Raw genomic sequence first — 13,370 nt, 5'->3', positions numbered from 1 at the left:
GTGCAAGATCGTATTCGCATGCCGAATTCGGTTCCTTCACTATGCTCCATCACTGCAATCGGAGTGGCAGTTTCATATCCTATCAATGAAAACCCCAAACTCGCAAGGATCGCCTCTGCAGTTGAAGTTGGTAAAGTTCATCACCAGTACCGTCTTGTGAAAGCCTTGAGTACCGGAGTAATGGCCGTTGTGCACTGTCGGACGAATACTGCCATTGTGGGAATACTCCTCCAACCTCTAAAGCATTATCTTGCGATTTGACCAGAAACTGTGCTGATACGCCATCAAGTTCACGTTGGAAGAAGTGCAGATGGCAAGATTTCAAGGGTCGCAGCGAACCATGTTTTATTATCATTTCGCGCGAAGGGAAGCATAACCGAGGCTGGGCAATAGATAGCAACTGTACTGTACCTTCTAGCGCTGAGGAGCTGAATCATGGCTTTGCAGCAAAGAGCTTTGACGCATCTTGCTGCATCGAAGTCATTTTGTTGGTGATGATAAGATTAGATACTTCGAAGGAGTGTGCAATACGCGACATCTTAGTCGTAGAACTGGTCTGAGAATGTGCCAAAATCTTGTTCGGAGGACCTGGGAGGCATGAAAAGCGATCCGCGGTTTATGATGTACTGTACTTTGCACATGGCCTTACGTTGTAGGCCTAGTTAGCTTATCACACCCGACTTTGCAGTAAATAGCAATGAACTCTTGCAAGATTGGTGATCGAGCGTGCAAGCGGAGGAGGAGGAGATGACGGACAAGGTTGTGGCATCGGCATCGGATAAACTTCAAAGCCTAAATTCTAGCTCGACTGGACAAACTTTTGGGAATTCTCGAGCATCCGATCTGAAATATTATTGCTGGTCCGATCCCGCTCACATTCGCAACATGGCATTCGACGACTTGATAGGGACTTTGTCCGATGGAGATGTCTCAGATGAGGAATTTGAGCAGGAGGAAGTGGAGGAGACGCCGGCCACACAAAGCAAGAAACGGAAAAGAGAGGTAGCAGTGCAAAGTGCTGTCAAGAAGCAGAAAAGTGATAAGGATGAGGATCTAGATTCTGACTTCGAGTTTGAGAACGAGGGTGGAGCTGCCGAGTTAGATGACCTGGATGCGTGGGCACTGGCTGGCAATGGAGCGATCAACGAGCCAGGCAATATCGATGCGATTGTTGCGCGAAAACGAGCGAAGCAGGCCCCAGCGAAAGCCGAAGACGATGCGAGTGGCAGTGACAGCGACAGTGATGACAGCGAAGATGAAGGGATAGCGGCAGCATATGACGAGGAAGATGAAGAGGAAGAAGATGATGCTGTAAATGGTGCTGAAGAAGACGGAGACAGCGAGGAGGAATTTTCGACGGCGATGGAAGGCTTGAACGGAGACTTTGATGAGGGGGTTGATGGGGAGAAAGACAGTGAGGACGATGAGGACAAAGAAGGCGAAGACTCTGGCGACGAAGCGGAAGTGGCAGCACATGTGCCACACCCAGACGATATGGCAGATGGGTCTGAATCCGAGGCAGCTGAAGATGTCGTGGAGAAGGAGAAGCGCAGCAAGTTCTTTGCGAACGACCTGGACAGCTCCAAACCCACAGCGACTGCATTCCACACCATGAACCTTTCCCGACCGATTTTGCGAGGCCTTGCTTCCGTCGGATTCGACAAGCCAACACCGATTCAGGCCAAGAGTATTCCCGTTGCTCTCGAAGGGAGAGATCTGGTCGGAGGCGCCGAGACTGGTTCAGGAAAAACAGGAGCCTTCATCATTCCCATTTTGGAACGTCTCATGTTTCGGCCGAAGCGCACAGCTACAACCCGCGTCGTTATCCTTATGCCCACTCGAGAGCTGGCATTGCAATGTTTCAATGTCACGAAGAAATTGGCGGCCTTCACCGACATCACTTTCGGACAGGCAATCGGTGGTTTGAACTCACGCGAGCAGGAGAAGGCACTAAAGCTTCGGCCGGACATCGTCATTGCCACTCCAGGTCGTTTTATCGATCTTGAGCGAAACAGCACTGGATTCGACGTGAGCACTGTCGAGATTTTGGTGCTGGACGAAGCCGATCGTATGCTCGAGGAAGGGTTTGCGGACGAACTGAACGAGATCTTGACGAAGATTCCCAAGTCTCGCCAGACTATGCTCTTCTCTGCTACCATGACAAGCAAGGTTGATGATCTCATTCGTTCAGGTCTGCAGCGACCTGTGCGACTCATGGTGGACTCAAAGCAGCAGACAGTGAAAGGCCTCGTCCAGGAATTTGTACGTCTGCGACCGGGCCGGGAGAAGAAGCGTCTTGCCTACCTGCTGCACCTTTGCGAGAAAGTGTACACAGATCGGGTCATCATCTTTTTCCGACAAAAGAAAGAAGCACATCGAGTGCGTGTCATTTTCGCGCTGGTCGGCTTGAAAGCTGCTGAGTTGCATGGTACCCTGTCTCAAGAGCAGCGTATCAATGCAATCGAGTCTTTCCGAACAGGCAAAGCGAACTTCCTGCTCGCAACCGATCTTGCGTCTCGTGGTCTGGATATCAAAGGCATTGACACAGTCATCAACTACGAAGCACCACAAACGCACGAGATCTACCTTCATCGTGTCGGAAGAACTGCACGTGCTGGACGTACTGGTCGAGCATGTACGCTCGCTGCTGAGCCAGACAGAAAAGTTGTCAAGGCAGCCGTCAAGGCGGGCAAGGCGCAGGGAGCAATCATCAAGCAGCGCACGATCGAAGCTCATGAGGCAGATGCTTGGCATTCGCGGATAGAAGCTTTGGCAGACGAGATCGAGGACGTCCTGCGTGAAGAGAAGGAAGAGAAAGCACTTAATGTGGTCGATAAGCAATTGAGCAAAGCAGACAACATGGTGAAATACGAGGACGAGATTAAGTCCAGGCCGAAGAAGACTTGGTTCGAAAGTGAGAAGGAGAAGCAGGCGGCGAAAGATCGTGGTCGGGCTCTGCTGAATGGGCCTGAGGCTGTCGAGACCAAGAAGAAGAAGGGTGGCAAACTCTCCAATAAGGATAAGAAGAAGCTTCAGGCAAAGGACGATCGTAAGTCTGGCGGAGAGTGGAAGCTCAGCAAGAAAGCCACGACTCAAGGCAAGGAGTCGTCGGACAAGAAGTTGGCGAAAGTCAGCAAGCAGAGAGAAAAGGACAAAGCACGTGGGAAGGGCTCGAAAGCTAAGTACATTAATGGGAGGAAGTAGAGAGCATGCGCATCGCGCTGCTGATGTCCCTAGCGCTACAGCTTCACCCCCGACAGCCGCTTCAAATCGCTCCTTCCACTTCTCTCAATGCCAAAACATTCCCCTTCCTGCCTTCGTCTTTCTCTTCTGCTTAAATAGAGCTCTTGGGCGTATGGACCAAAGGATATGTAGTTGTTCCACTTCAATTGCCTATTGCGGTACTGGGAAACTTGAATCTACTAGCAGCCCACGAATGAGTTGCTCATGCTGTGCACTTCGCACCTGGAACTTCACTGGAAACGGCGCTGTCGAGCTCCACGAATTCACCTTCTTATCATCAAAATCTCCATCCTACGTCTGCGGTCAGCACATATTGTTTGTGAATATAGCTTTGCACAGTCTCAGACTTACCTTTAGAAACTCAAAGCAAAGCAACAACCTCGCAAACGGCAAAAACAATGCGGTCTGCACCGCTTTATACCCAATACAAATCCTTCTCCCACCACCAAACCCCCAGAAATCATACGTCATCCGAGCCTGATTCCCATCAAGCCAGCGTTCTGGTTCGAAAGCGTCCGGCTCAGGATAGTCTCGACATACGGAAGGGATGTTGATGAGGAAGTTGGTGCCTTTTGGAAAGACGCAGTCTTCGAATACGAAGTCTTCGCTTGCGGTGTGAGGAGGGACCATGGGTACTACAGGTCGCCAGCGGAGGACTTCTTTGATGAAGGCGCAGGTGTAAGGCATCTGTGGGACATCGGCTACGTTTGGAAGGCGAATAGAGCCGTTTTGGGAGCAAATGCTTTCAATCTCTTGGCGACATTGCGATGCTGCGTCTGGATGTAGTATGCTGGCCATAATACAGGTGTTGATGGCTATCCGGGGATTGTCGCCTCCCGCTGAAATGACTGTATTGGTCAAGTACCCGGCTTCATCGTCAGAGCCTCTGAATTGTGAGTTGTTGCTGAGCAGAACATCTTTGACCCACGAAGATGAGGTCTTTTCGTGTGTGGCGAGATCTTTGATGGGGTCCCACCAGGACATGAAGACCCGGTAATGGTCATCGCCAATGAGCTCCCACTTGCGTCGCCAGAACTGCATCGGCTTTGGCACATTCTCAAGCCAGGGAAAGAAGTCTACGACAGTCGATTGTATGCTTGCCAGGAACTCCATCGTTGTCTTCCGATACAAGGTCATCTCGTCGTCGGTCTTGGTCAGACGCGTGCCAGCGATGACTCCGTACATGACGCCAGTGGCATAACGCGAGTTATGCAAATACCATTGAGACGAATTGTCCAGATACGAGCGAAGCAAATGCATACTTTCGAAATCTTGCCATGCTTCAAACTTCTTAGTCCAGACATCATTCAGCAGCGGCCGCATTTGCTTCCTGAGCTCACTCCAAATCCTGGTCGGTTGCGTGACAGACCTCATGCCTTTGCTGATCAAAGTCCCAGAAATTGGCATATGAGGCCTCTCATGTGTGACTTTCGCTCGTTTATCGATGATTTCTTTCGTCACTCGATTAGTGTTGAGGAGCACATACAGGGTCGAGCCCATGTGTAGAGTGGCCATTTCGCCATAGCTCTGCAATTCCAAGAAAGTCTTGCCCAGAGTGCCCGCTGATCGACTTCTCCAGAATTCAAGCATATTGCCTACAATAGGAGAGCCTTTGGGCCCTGCTGGAAGCCTGTATCGCCGGAATGAGCTCCATTTCTTGTCAATGGGCTGGATGAGCTCATGCGCAGCGACCAGAAAGCAGATGGCCGCGATCAGGGAGAGTATCCACTGCATTGTTCATACGTCCTGTTGATTGATTCTTCGACGTCGTGTGGTAGAATTAACAACCTGCGAGCACAGACAGGGTCGCACTCAAGACCAGGTTCTGTTGCTCACGTCAGATGCGGCACCTATGTCTGAGGTAGCTGGGCTGGATTGTCTCACACGCGAACGGTTTAGTGATCGTTCTGAGTGCGCAACATCCCTCTGATGCGGAACGTCGAACAGCTTTTGCTTCGTGCTAACACAAGCGAAGTTTTCGATTGATCCTCTTGGCCAGCAATGCTCCAATACGAACCTGTGCGGAGCTCTGCTCTTGGAACCAGGACTGCAATCGCGATCCGGAACTTCCACTATGCCGTCAAGTCAAGCGGAGAGCTCCCAGATAGGTGCATGCTACCTTAGTGACTAGACTAGGTAGCCAGTTAGCCTCCGGCCCGATAGGTTCCTGGAAAGTATTTGACATCCTAGTGTTATTGGAGGTTCGTTCAGTACGTGTGGCTACTTTAATGCCACATGGAAAGCAAAACGTCGAATGCCTTCCCTGGCTGAGAGGCAAGGTCGAACGGTAAGATTCGCTAACTCATGCAGGACCTACTCACTAGTCGTCTCCCCATCCCAATCACGAGGATGGCTATAGCCGCTAATCATGCAGGCTTCGTGGACTTTCGTCGGACCCGCAGGTGGACCTGGCGTTCAATCGGTCGAGTGCACTTTTGAGGATCGCGGGGAGGTGAAGTTCTGGGAGGATTGCACTTCATGCATATGTTTCCAGACTCTCGGGTATGTGCCACGCACGGGTGGCTCGCTCCTACAAATCACAAACGCCCAATGCCAAATGCATAGCAGTGTGTCTGATATCTCTCGGAAGCTTGAATTGACTCCAAGCGTGTCTGCGCTTGAGAGGCACAGCTCAGTGCGCTATGTGTTGTCAACGACCCATGCATGTAGGAGAGCCCAATGACCCGTTTCCGCGGCAATAGCGTGCAGCTGTCAAATCGTCGGGTGGCCACTACGCATATGCTATCGAGTGATGTGGATTTGAAAGAGCTTTCGGACGAAATCTTGTTACCTTAGAGCAAGCCGGCAGGAAGGATTCGCCATTGGCGATTAGGTAGGCCAATGCTCGGCGTAGATGCCAGCTCATGGTGGAGCTGTACTGCATCGCTGCAGTCGAGTGCACTGCACGCGGATCCCATGTCTCATTAGGAGTGCAAAGTTTCAAACTGGCTTTCAACCCTTCTTTCTTCACAGTTTGCTTGACTCTACCTTGTATTGCATCAAACAGAGCCGATCTTACCATGGCTGGAGCGAAGTCGAAGTCGGCGAAGAGCGCCAACACAGGTGCCTCGAAGTCATCAACTGGTGCTTATGTTGCCCCGTCCACTGGCATATTTCGGGTTATTCCAGCCACTTTCGTACCGTATGCCGAGTTGATGCGTTTGGATCGACCAGCTGGATACTACGCGTTCTTTTGGCATTATCTTATCGGAATCGCTTTCGCTGCCTGCATTTCGCCCGAAGAACCGTCGCCGGTGGACGTTTGCGCTCACACTGGATACCTGGCAGCATGGGTCCTGGTCTATCGAGGTGCGGTCTGCACTTGGAATGACAACATTGACCAGGAATTTGATCGTCAAGTCGCGCGCTGCCAAAATCGACCTATAGCTCGTGGGGCGGTCAGCACACGCCAGGGACATGTCTTCACCGCTGCGCAAACGGTGGTCTGTGCAGTGATGCTGCTTTGCTTCCCGTCTGCAGTGTTAGTATACGCGGGAGCTATGACCATCGTTTTGGGTATATACCCTTTTGGAAAGCGGATCACGGACTTTCCACAGGTCATTCTGGGCTTTGCATTCGCAGTGCCGATTTTCCTGTGCTCAGCGGCGCTCAGAGCGGATCCGTTGCTGGCACCAGCTACAGAAAGTTTGCGGAGAGGTTCGCTCTGCCTCTATGGTGCAAACACCCTCTGGACCATAATTTTCGACACGATCTACGCACATCAAGATATCAAAGATGACATCAAGGCTGGGGTCAAGTCGCTTGCTGTTCGGTTAGGAGACCAAACCAAGTTCGGATTGGGAGTACTCAGCGGCGTGCAAGTCGGTTTGCTGCTGGCAGTAGGTCTTTCCTGCGACTTGAACTGGGTCTACTACGTCATCGGCTGCGGCGGAAGCGCGCTATCGCTTTTCGGGACGCTATGGTATGTCGATCTCGAGGATCCTGCGAGTTGTGCTTGGTGCTTTGGACCGGGCTCCCGGTTCGTGGGAGCAAGCGTCGTTCTGGGGTTCCTGGGCCAGTATACGACACGACTGATCATGTGAAGCCGGTGGTGCAAGGAAAATATGTTGACTGGAGGAAGCCGCCGCAGTCGCTCAACAAGTTGAGGCTGAAGTTGATGCGGGTGGATTTACACTAGAGACATCCGTGAATCAATCTTCGTCTTCATCGCTGTCGCTCATCCAACCTTCCTCGTACTCATCTGCCATCGCCGACAGACCATCGTAGAGAGCTTCACGCTCATCAATTGAAGGCATGCGTCTTGCAACGCTACCGATAGTCCTTAAACAGTTTGAAATGTCGGTGAAGGTGTAAAGTGAGGTCTGAACGGCTAATGCTTGAGGCTCACCCGGGAACCGCAGTACGGTCGGAAAGGATGTAAGCATCGGGAAGCATAGGCTTGTCCTGTGTGTCGATGATCTTGGTCCATTAGCTTGGCGCCGCCGGACTTCAGGGTCGTTATAGTCCTCGTCCGCTGCTGACAGCCAGGCGCCTCGTAAAGATGACACTCTACTGAACACGTGAGGACGCCGAGGTGGGCGGCGACTTCTGTCTGATCGGTTTGGAAGCGAGAAGTGGGGAAAGAGCTCGACGTCAAGCTGATCCTCCTCTTTCGCGTGGTCCTCCTCGTCAGCAGTGGTGCCATTGGTCATTCGTGTGTCACCGTGGGTTGCGCTGTCGTGGCCGTTGACCCCTGTGTCAATCTTCGCGGAGAAGGAGAAAGCTGCGATGCGGCGATTGCCATCGCCGTTCAGTGTCGTCTCGAAAGTATCGAATGTCGCTCTGCCCGACTGGGTCAATTGAAGGCGTGTCGGCAGCGTGACTGATTCAATCGCTGCTGCCTGTAATGCCGATGTACTCCAGGGACTTGCTGCATCCAAGGACACATAGTCAGGTAACCAAGACGGCACGTTTTGAACCGGAATATGGAGGCTTGCAGATGAGTCGAGTGCATATAGTGACTGCGCGGTGTTCGCGAGTTGTTGACCTTGCCTGTCTCTCGCGGTCCGCTGAGTGTCGGACAAACCGAACATCCACCGACAGCCCTTGCCAAGCTCATCGTTGATGCGTTCCAGATATTTCGACGCAAAGCCACCCCAGGCGTTATCGGTACCAGAAAAGACTTGAATGCCTTGTAGTTGATCGCACTCCTCCAGGAAAGGGCGAAGGTCGCGGTCGAGCAGGTCGTGCTCGCGGTCCAAGGCGGAGAACAGATCTTCGCCAGTAGACCACTGCTCGAAGGGCATGAGCGAGCTGTTCAACTCATATTCGTTCAACTGGATGATGCTGCGAGGGTGGTAGAAGACACGGTTGTAATCGGACCAAAAGCGAACACTCTCGGTGCTCAAGGTAGGGGGCTCAAGGCCTGCGTCCAGTGCCACTTGATACGGGCTGGGAGTAATGGGCGGCAGTCGAAGTGAATCAGTCCTCCCGCTCCATTGCCCGTCCGAGGCCGGATTTTCTTGCTGCTGCAGTTCGTACAAAGCATTTTCACGTCTCAGCGTGCCGAATGCGCCTTTCAAGTCGTAGATGACCGTGCGAGGGGTATATGTCTCGCCTCCGTCAGCGCCGATGCCGGGACGGAAGGACACATCGTGGTCGACGGGCGACTCATTCTCGCCGGCGTAGGTGAAGTAGGATTCTTGTGTGTTCCAGTAGTGCGTTCCCAGGTAATTGGCCTGCTGCCCAAACTGGAGCGTCAAAATTTCATGCATATTGGGCGTGGTAATTGACTTGGAGCGCAGGCGACACAGCAGCAGCGGCGGGCTGAGGAGGAGGAAGAGGAAAAGGACTGTGAAGGCAGACCAGCTTCAGATGCATGTTCATGGTAGATGCTGAGCGGAGGCGCTGCGGTGAAGAGCGGACGGCAGTCGGGTTGTGCTCGACGCAGGCACGGATAGCGGATAGACGCGCGACTGAGTGTGACGCTCGTCTTCCTCTGACGCCCCGCGTAGGGCATAAAGAATCCCTACTGCAGCCATCATCGTTGCCGTGTCCGCCAACGCGCCCGCGACAACACCGCGCGACGACGACGATCTCCGCCAACGACAACGACCGCCGCGCATCCATGGTCGTCGCCCGTGTCGCAGCGGAACGCCGGCCGCGCTCCCCATTTTCGTGACTGCCGCATTACTCGCGCTGCTCCGCGCAGCGACTGCATCAAGATGGCCACGGCCACGGTCGCACGACCTGCGCAGGCATTGCGCCAACGCCGCGACCCCCCTCGACCCTCCGTTCCGCCAAAGCGCAGCGCCGGCATGGACAATGCCACCGAGCCGCCAGGCAAGCGGCGCCGCCTGGACGAGCCGCATGTCATCACTAGAGACCATATTTTGCGCAAGTTCGCCGGCAAGCCACCCTCGCTCGTCCTGCACCTCCACCCCAACTTCTTCCGCTTCGAGTCGCAGGACGGGAGCTGGCCATACGATTCGCCTATGAAATTCGTCCTGGACGACATCCGCAAAGAACGCGTCCCTCACGAGCTGCTCGAGGAGCTGTTGTTGAACAATGTGCCCTTCTACGACGACTGCCTCATTGTTGAGATCCACAACCACCGCGCCGCCACGGGCAAGAGCAAGCGCGAAGATGCCGCCAACAATAGCACGCGGTCCTCGATGCACAACTACAGCGTCTACGTGACACCATCTCCCTATGTAGACTACCCAAGGCAGGCGCAGCAACAGGCCGTCGAGAAGGCGGAGAATGAGAAAGCTTCGGCCGGCGAGGACAAGGGAAAACAGCAGGATGGACCTCAGATCGCCACGGTCGTGCTCTTTCCCACCGAGATGACCCGGCATCGTGAGATGCTGCTCCTGGCGAAGACGCCGGCCTCACAAATGCCGCGCAAGAGGAAAGGTGGAGATGAACCTCCCACGCCCCAGCTATCGGTCCCCCCAACCCCCATGGCAGCCACCGCTGGCCGGTCCACCCCTGACGACAACAAAATGTGTCTGGAGCCCCAGGACTTTTACCAATTCCAGGCAGATGTGCTGCTAGCAACTCAGCCCCCGCTGCTCCTACAGCCTGTTGATGGGCCCGAATCGACGCAGAAAGTTCTCGAAGCGCTATCTCATCCCCTACACCAGGCCTCACCACCGTCGCCCAAGACCCGGAAGAGGACGACCGCCGAGATGGCGGCAGATGACGAGAAAGCAGCGGAGGCGGAGAGGAGGATGCTTGTTATGGACGAGAGGATTAAAGCCGGCGCGAACGCGGGCGCGGCAGAGAATACAGGCACAGCTGCCACCATGGGCTTCAGCCGCTTCAAAACTATCCAGGTCGTTAGGGAGAAGCTGGAACAGGCCGAGCGGGAGAAGAAGGAAAAGGAACACCAGGAGCAGGCACGTAAACGACAAGCTGAAGAGGAAGCACAAAGACAAGCCAAGGCGCAACAAGAGGCCGCTGAGCAACATCAGCAGATGCTGAAGCAGCGACAGGCTGCCGCAATGATGAAACAACGCCAAATGCAGCAACAGCACGCATACCAACAGGCTCATGGCCATCCTCAGCAGAACATGTTGGCACAGCAGCAAGCTATGCACGCGGCCTCCATGGCTCAGGCGAGTCCCGTAGTGCGGCAACAGACTCCTATGATGAATTCATCCCCAATGATGCCAGCAAATGGCTTCCCTATGCAACCGACTACAAGTCAAGGAGCCGGAAGTCCACCCCGTCCAACCTCAGCAACGATGTCCAACGCGAATGCAGCAATGCAGCGCCAGGTCAGTCAGCAGCAGCATCCGAGCCGAAATGCTACGCCGCAGATGCCACAGGCTACACCAAACATGGGTGGTATGCCAAATCGCCAGATGAGCCAGACGCCACGCATCGCGCAAGGAAGTCCCGCACCCGGCACACCCGCTGCAAATGCTATGGGCGGGCTACCCATGCAAACTCCCGCTGGAATGACCCAAGAACAATTCGCCATGCTACAGCATCAACGCATGGTCAATCAGCATAACGCGAACGCCATGCAATCTGCATCGCCTGGACAGCATGCCACACAATCAATGACCCCCGAGCAGATCCAGAATATTGCTCAAAGGCAATCGATGCAGATGCGCCAGCAAGCACTCATGCAGCAGGCTCAAGGTAATCCGCAGATGGCGCAGGCGCTTGCACAACGCCAGGCCATGATGATGAGACAGCAGCAAGCGCAGATGATTCAGCAACAGCGAATGCAGATGCAGCAGCAGCACGGGCAAGCTGGACAGAACTCGAACGCACACCCGGGTACGCAGGCGAATGGCCAAATGAATCACGGCCATCCTCAGCAAGGCGATGGCAACCAAGCTCAGATGACAGCGCAACAACTACAACATAGACAGCAGCTGCAGCAGCAGCAGTTCAGGCAAGCGCAGTCTGTTCTGACACGGCTGCAGCAGCAGTACGGGAGCCTTAACCAGATCCCTGGTCATGTCATTGCGCAGCTCCCACAGGCAGCACAAATGCTACTGAAATCCACACAGCAACGCCAAAATGCTGCGCAGGCGCAACAGATGGCTGCGCGAGCTCAGCATGCCTCGCAGCATGGTCAAGCTGTAGTTGGGACCTCCGGCGGAGATCCCGAGTATATGCAGACACTGCGTGCACATCAGGAAATGTTGCGACAACAACAGGCCGGCATGGGTGGTAATATGAATATGAATATGGGCATGAATATGGGTATGAACATGGCTAATCAGCAGTTTAATAATCAACAAGGTAATAATGCTGATCTCAGTCAGCAGTTCCAGGCCATGCAAAGGGCTCTGGCACAGAATGGCCAGAACGGTCAGATGTGATCTAGTTTACGACAACTTGATACCGCTATTGAAGCGAAGGACGAATTTGATACCCTGTCCCCGACTTTCTTCCGATCTCAGCCTCTCTTCTCTCCTTTCAAGAAGTATGCCCAGGAGTGGCTGTGAATGCTTTCTCGCTCTGCGATATGCGGGCAATCGCAGCGCGTTTTTCCATTTGGTGGCTGCATTTGGTATCGGAATCGCAGAGTCACGCACAATGGAACGACTGCGCATCGAGGAATTTTTGCTTCATTTCCCCGGCGTCCAAGATTCCTCACTCGCCGCTCTCGATTTCCTCTGCGTAACCAAACCCAGTCCCACTTCATCCGCGGCGTGAATCAAATGAGTCAAAGCCTCATCGTCGACCGACCCGTCCGCCGCTGCGAGTTTCATTTCTTCGACCATGAGCATCAGGGCTTTGAGTTCTTGCATGCGGGCTTCTTCGAGACGTCTGTGAGAAGGAGTCAGTTGGTTCCAGGCCTCATTAGATAGGACAATAGAGTGTAAATTACCTCACTTCACCGTCCATACTCATGATATCCGATCGAAACTTCTTTCTCTGCAACCATTTCTGATCGTACCATCCTTCCAATTCTACCTCCGTTGGGTCTTCTGCTAAGTTTTGAAGCAGAGTCTGGAGATTCTCGGGAATTTCAATGGGCTCGAGTTGCGTTTCTGAGTAGGCTGTTGCGAGGGCTTGGTACCTCAGGGGTAGAGTTTCGAGTATGTGGCGTAGTGCTGCGATTTTGATTTCGGTCGTGGTGTCGTTGAATGTGATTTCTGAGTAGCTGGTTTGGTTTGCCGCCGCGCTCATGTAGTGGGCCCAGTAGCTCAGTTCGCTTGTGATGATGTCGTCGAGCATGGAGAGGATTGTTTCTGCTGAGAACGTGTACGTCTCGGCGTTGGGTGAGGGCGTCAAGGGTGGAGTTGGTGGCCGCGCTGGTTTTGATTCGGAGCTGTTGCGCTTACGTTTGTTCGACTGTGCAGCGGTCGAAGTATTGGCTTTGGTCTGCTTAGAAAAATCGACGAGCGCAGCAGCGACTCGAGGGGGCTGAGCGCTCGTTTCTGCAGCGCCATCTGCTCTGGGCGCAGAGAGGAGGGAGAAGGCAGGCATTGCGACGATGATGGAGCGAGAAGTGTGTGCTACGGGCAGAAGCTCTTGTCAGAAGGGAGATGGTGTGCGGGAAGGACCTTGGTGAACTGATGCCGTCCCTGTCATATGGCAATCGGAGGGAATGAGTGGAAAGCTTGATGTGAGCAAACACATGTATGCTGGGGCTACAGTCGCCTGATGGCGTGTTCATTACTTGTGACTCTAGTAGCGCCCCACTGGTTCTGTTCACC

At 53.7% G+C, this 13,370-nt stretch overlaps 6 protein-coding genes across 6 annotated transcripts; 3 read left to right on the top strand and 3 right to left on the bottom strand.

Moving 5' to 3' along the window:
• Positions 1 to 885: 885 nt before the first annotated feature.
• DRS1 (nucleolar DEAD-box protein required for synthesis of 60S ribosomal subunit) lies at positions 886 to 3,204 on the top strand (the record flags this gene model as incomplete). The annotated part of the gene is made up of 1 exon (XM_023595379.2): positions 886 to 3,204. The coding sequence occupies one exon, from the start codon at positions 886 to 888 to the stop codon at positions 3,202 to 3,204; it is 2,319 nt and encodes a 772-aa protein (XP_023457156.1).
• A 189-nt stretch (positions 3,205 to 3,393) lies between these two features.
• On the bottom strand, positions 3,394 to 4,977 carry RHO25_004454 (uncharacterized protein; the record flags this gene model as incomplete). Its single annotated transcript, XM_023595378.2, has 2 exons — positions 3,394 to 3,534; positions 3,595 to 4,977. The coding sequence occupies 2 exons, from the start codon at positions 4,975 to 4,977 to the stop codon at positions 3,394 to 3,396; spliced, it is 1,524 nt and encodes a 507-aa protein (XP_023456987.1).
• A 1,286-nt stretch (positions 4,978 to 6,263) lies between these two features.
• RHO25_004453 (uncharacterized protein) lies at positions 6,264 to 7,286 on the top strand (the record flags this gene model as incomplete). The annotated part of the gene is made up of 1 exon (XM_023595377.2): positions 6,264 to 7,286. The coding sequence occupies one exon, from the start codon at positions 6,264 to 6,266 to the stop codon at positions 7,284 to 7,286; it is 1,023 nt and encodes a 340-aa protein (XP_023456988.2).
• A 108-nt stretch (positions 7,287 to 7,394) lies between these two features.
• On the bottom strand, positions 7,395 to 8,957 carry RHO25_004452 (uncharacterized protein; the record flags this gene model as incomplete). Its single annotated transcript, XM_023595376.2, has 1 exon — positions 7,395 to 8,957. One exon carries the CDS (start codon positions 8,955 to 8,957, stop codon positions 7,395 to 7,397), a length of 1,563 nt encoding a protein of 520 aa, XP_023457581.1.
• Positions 8,958 to 9,407: 450 nt separating this feature from the next.
• On the top strand, positions 9,408 to 12,026 carry RHO25_004451 (uncharacterized protein; the record flags this gene model as incomplete). The annotated part of the gene is made up of 1 exon (XM_023595375.2): positions 9,408 to 12,026. The coding sequence occupies one exon, from the start codon at positions 9,408 to 9,410 to the stop codon at positions 12,024 to 12,026; it is 2,619 nt and encodes an 872-aa protein (XP_023457583.1).
• A 249-nt stretch (positions 12,027 to 12,275) lies between these two features.
• On the bottom strand, positions 12,276 to 13,140 carry RHO25_004450 (uncharacterized protein; the record flags this gene model as incomplete). The annotated part of the gene is made up of 2 exons (XM_023595373.1): positions 12,276 to 12,477; positions 12,539 to 13,140. The coding sequence occupies 2 exons, from the start codon at positions 13,138 to 13,140 to the stop codon at positions 12,276 to 12,278; spliced, it is 804 nt and encodes a 267-aa protein (XP_023456786.1).
• Positions 13,141 to 13,370: the final 230 nt, after the last annotated feature.

This window comes from Cercospora beticola, chromosome 3 (assembly GCF_033473495.1).
Source record: "Cercospora beticola chromosome 3, complete sequence".
Classification (NCBI taxonomy): domain Eukaryota; kingdom Fungi; phylum Ascomycota; class Dothideomycetes; order Mycosphaerellales; family Mycosphaerellaceae; genus Cercospora; species Cercospora beticola.
Note: the sequence above shows the minus strand (reverse complement) of the source record. Positions and strands in the feature narration are given on the sequence as shown.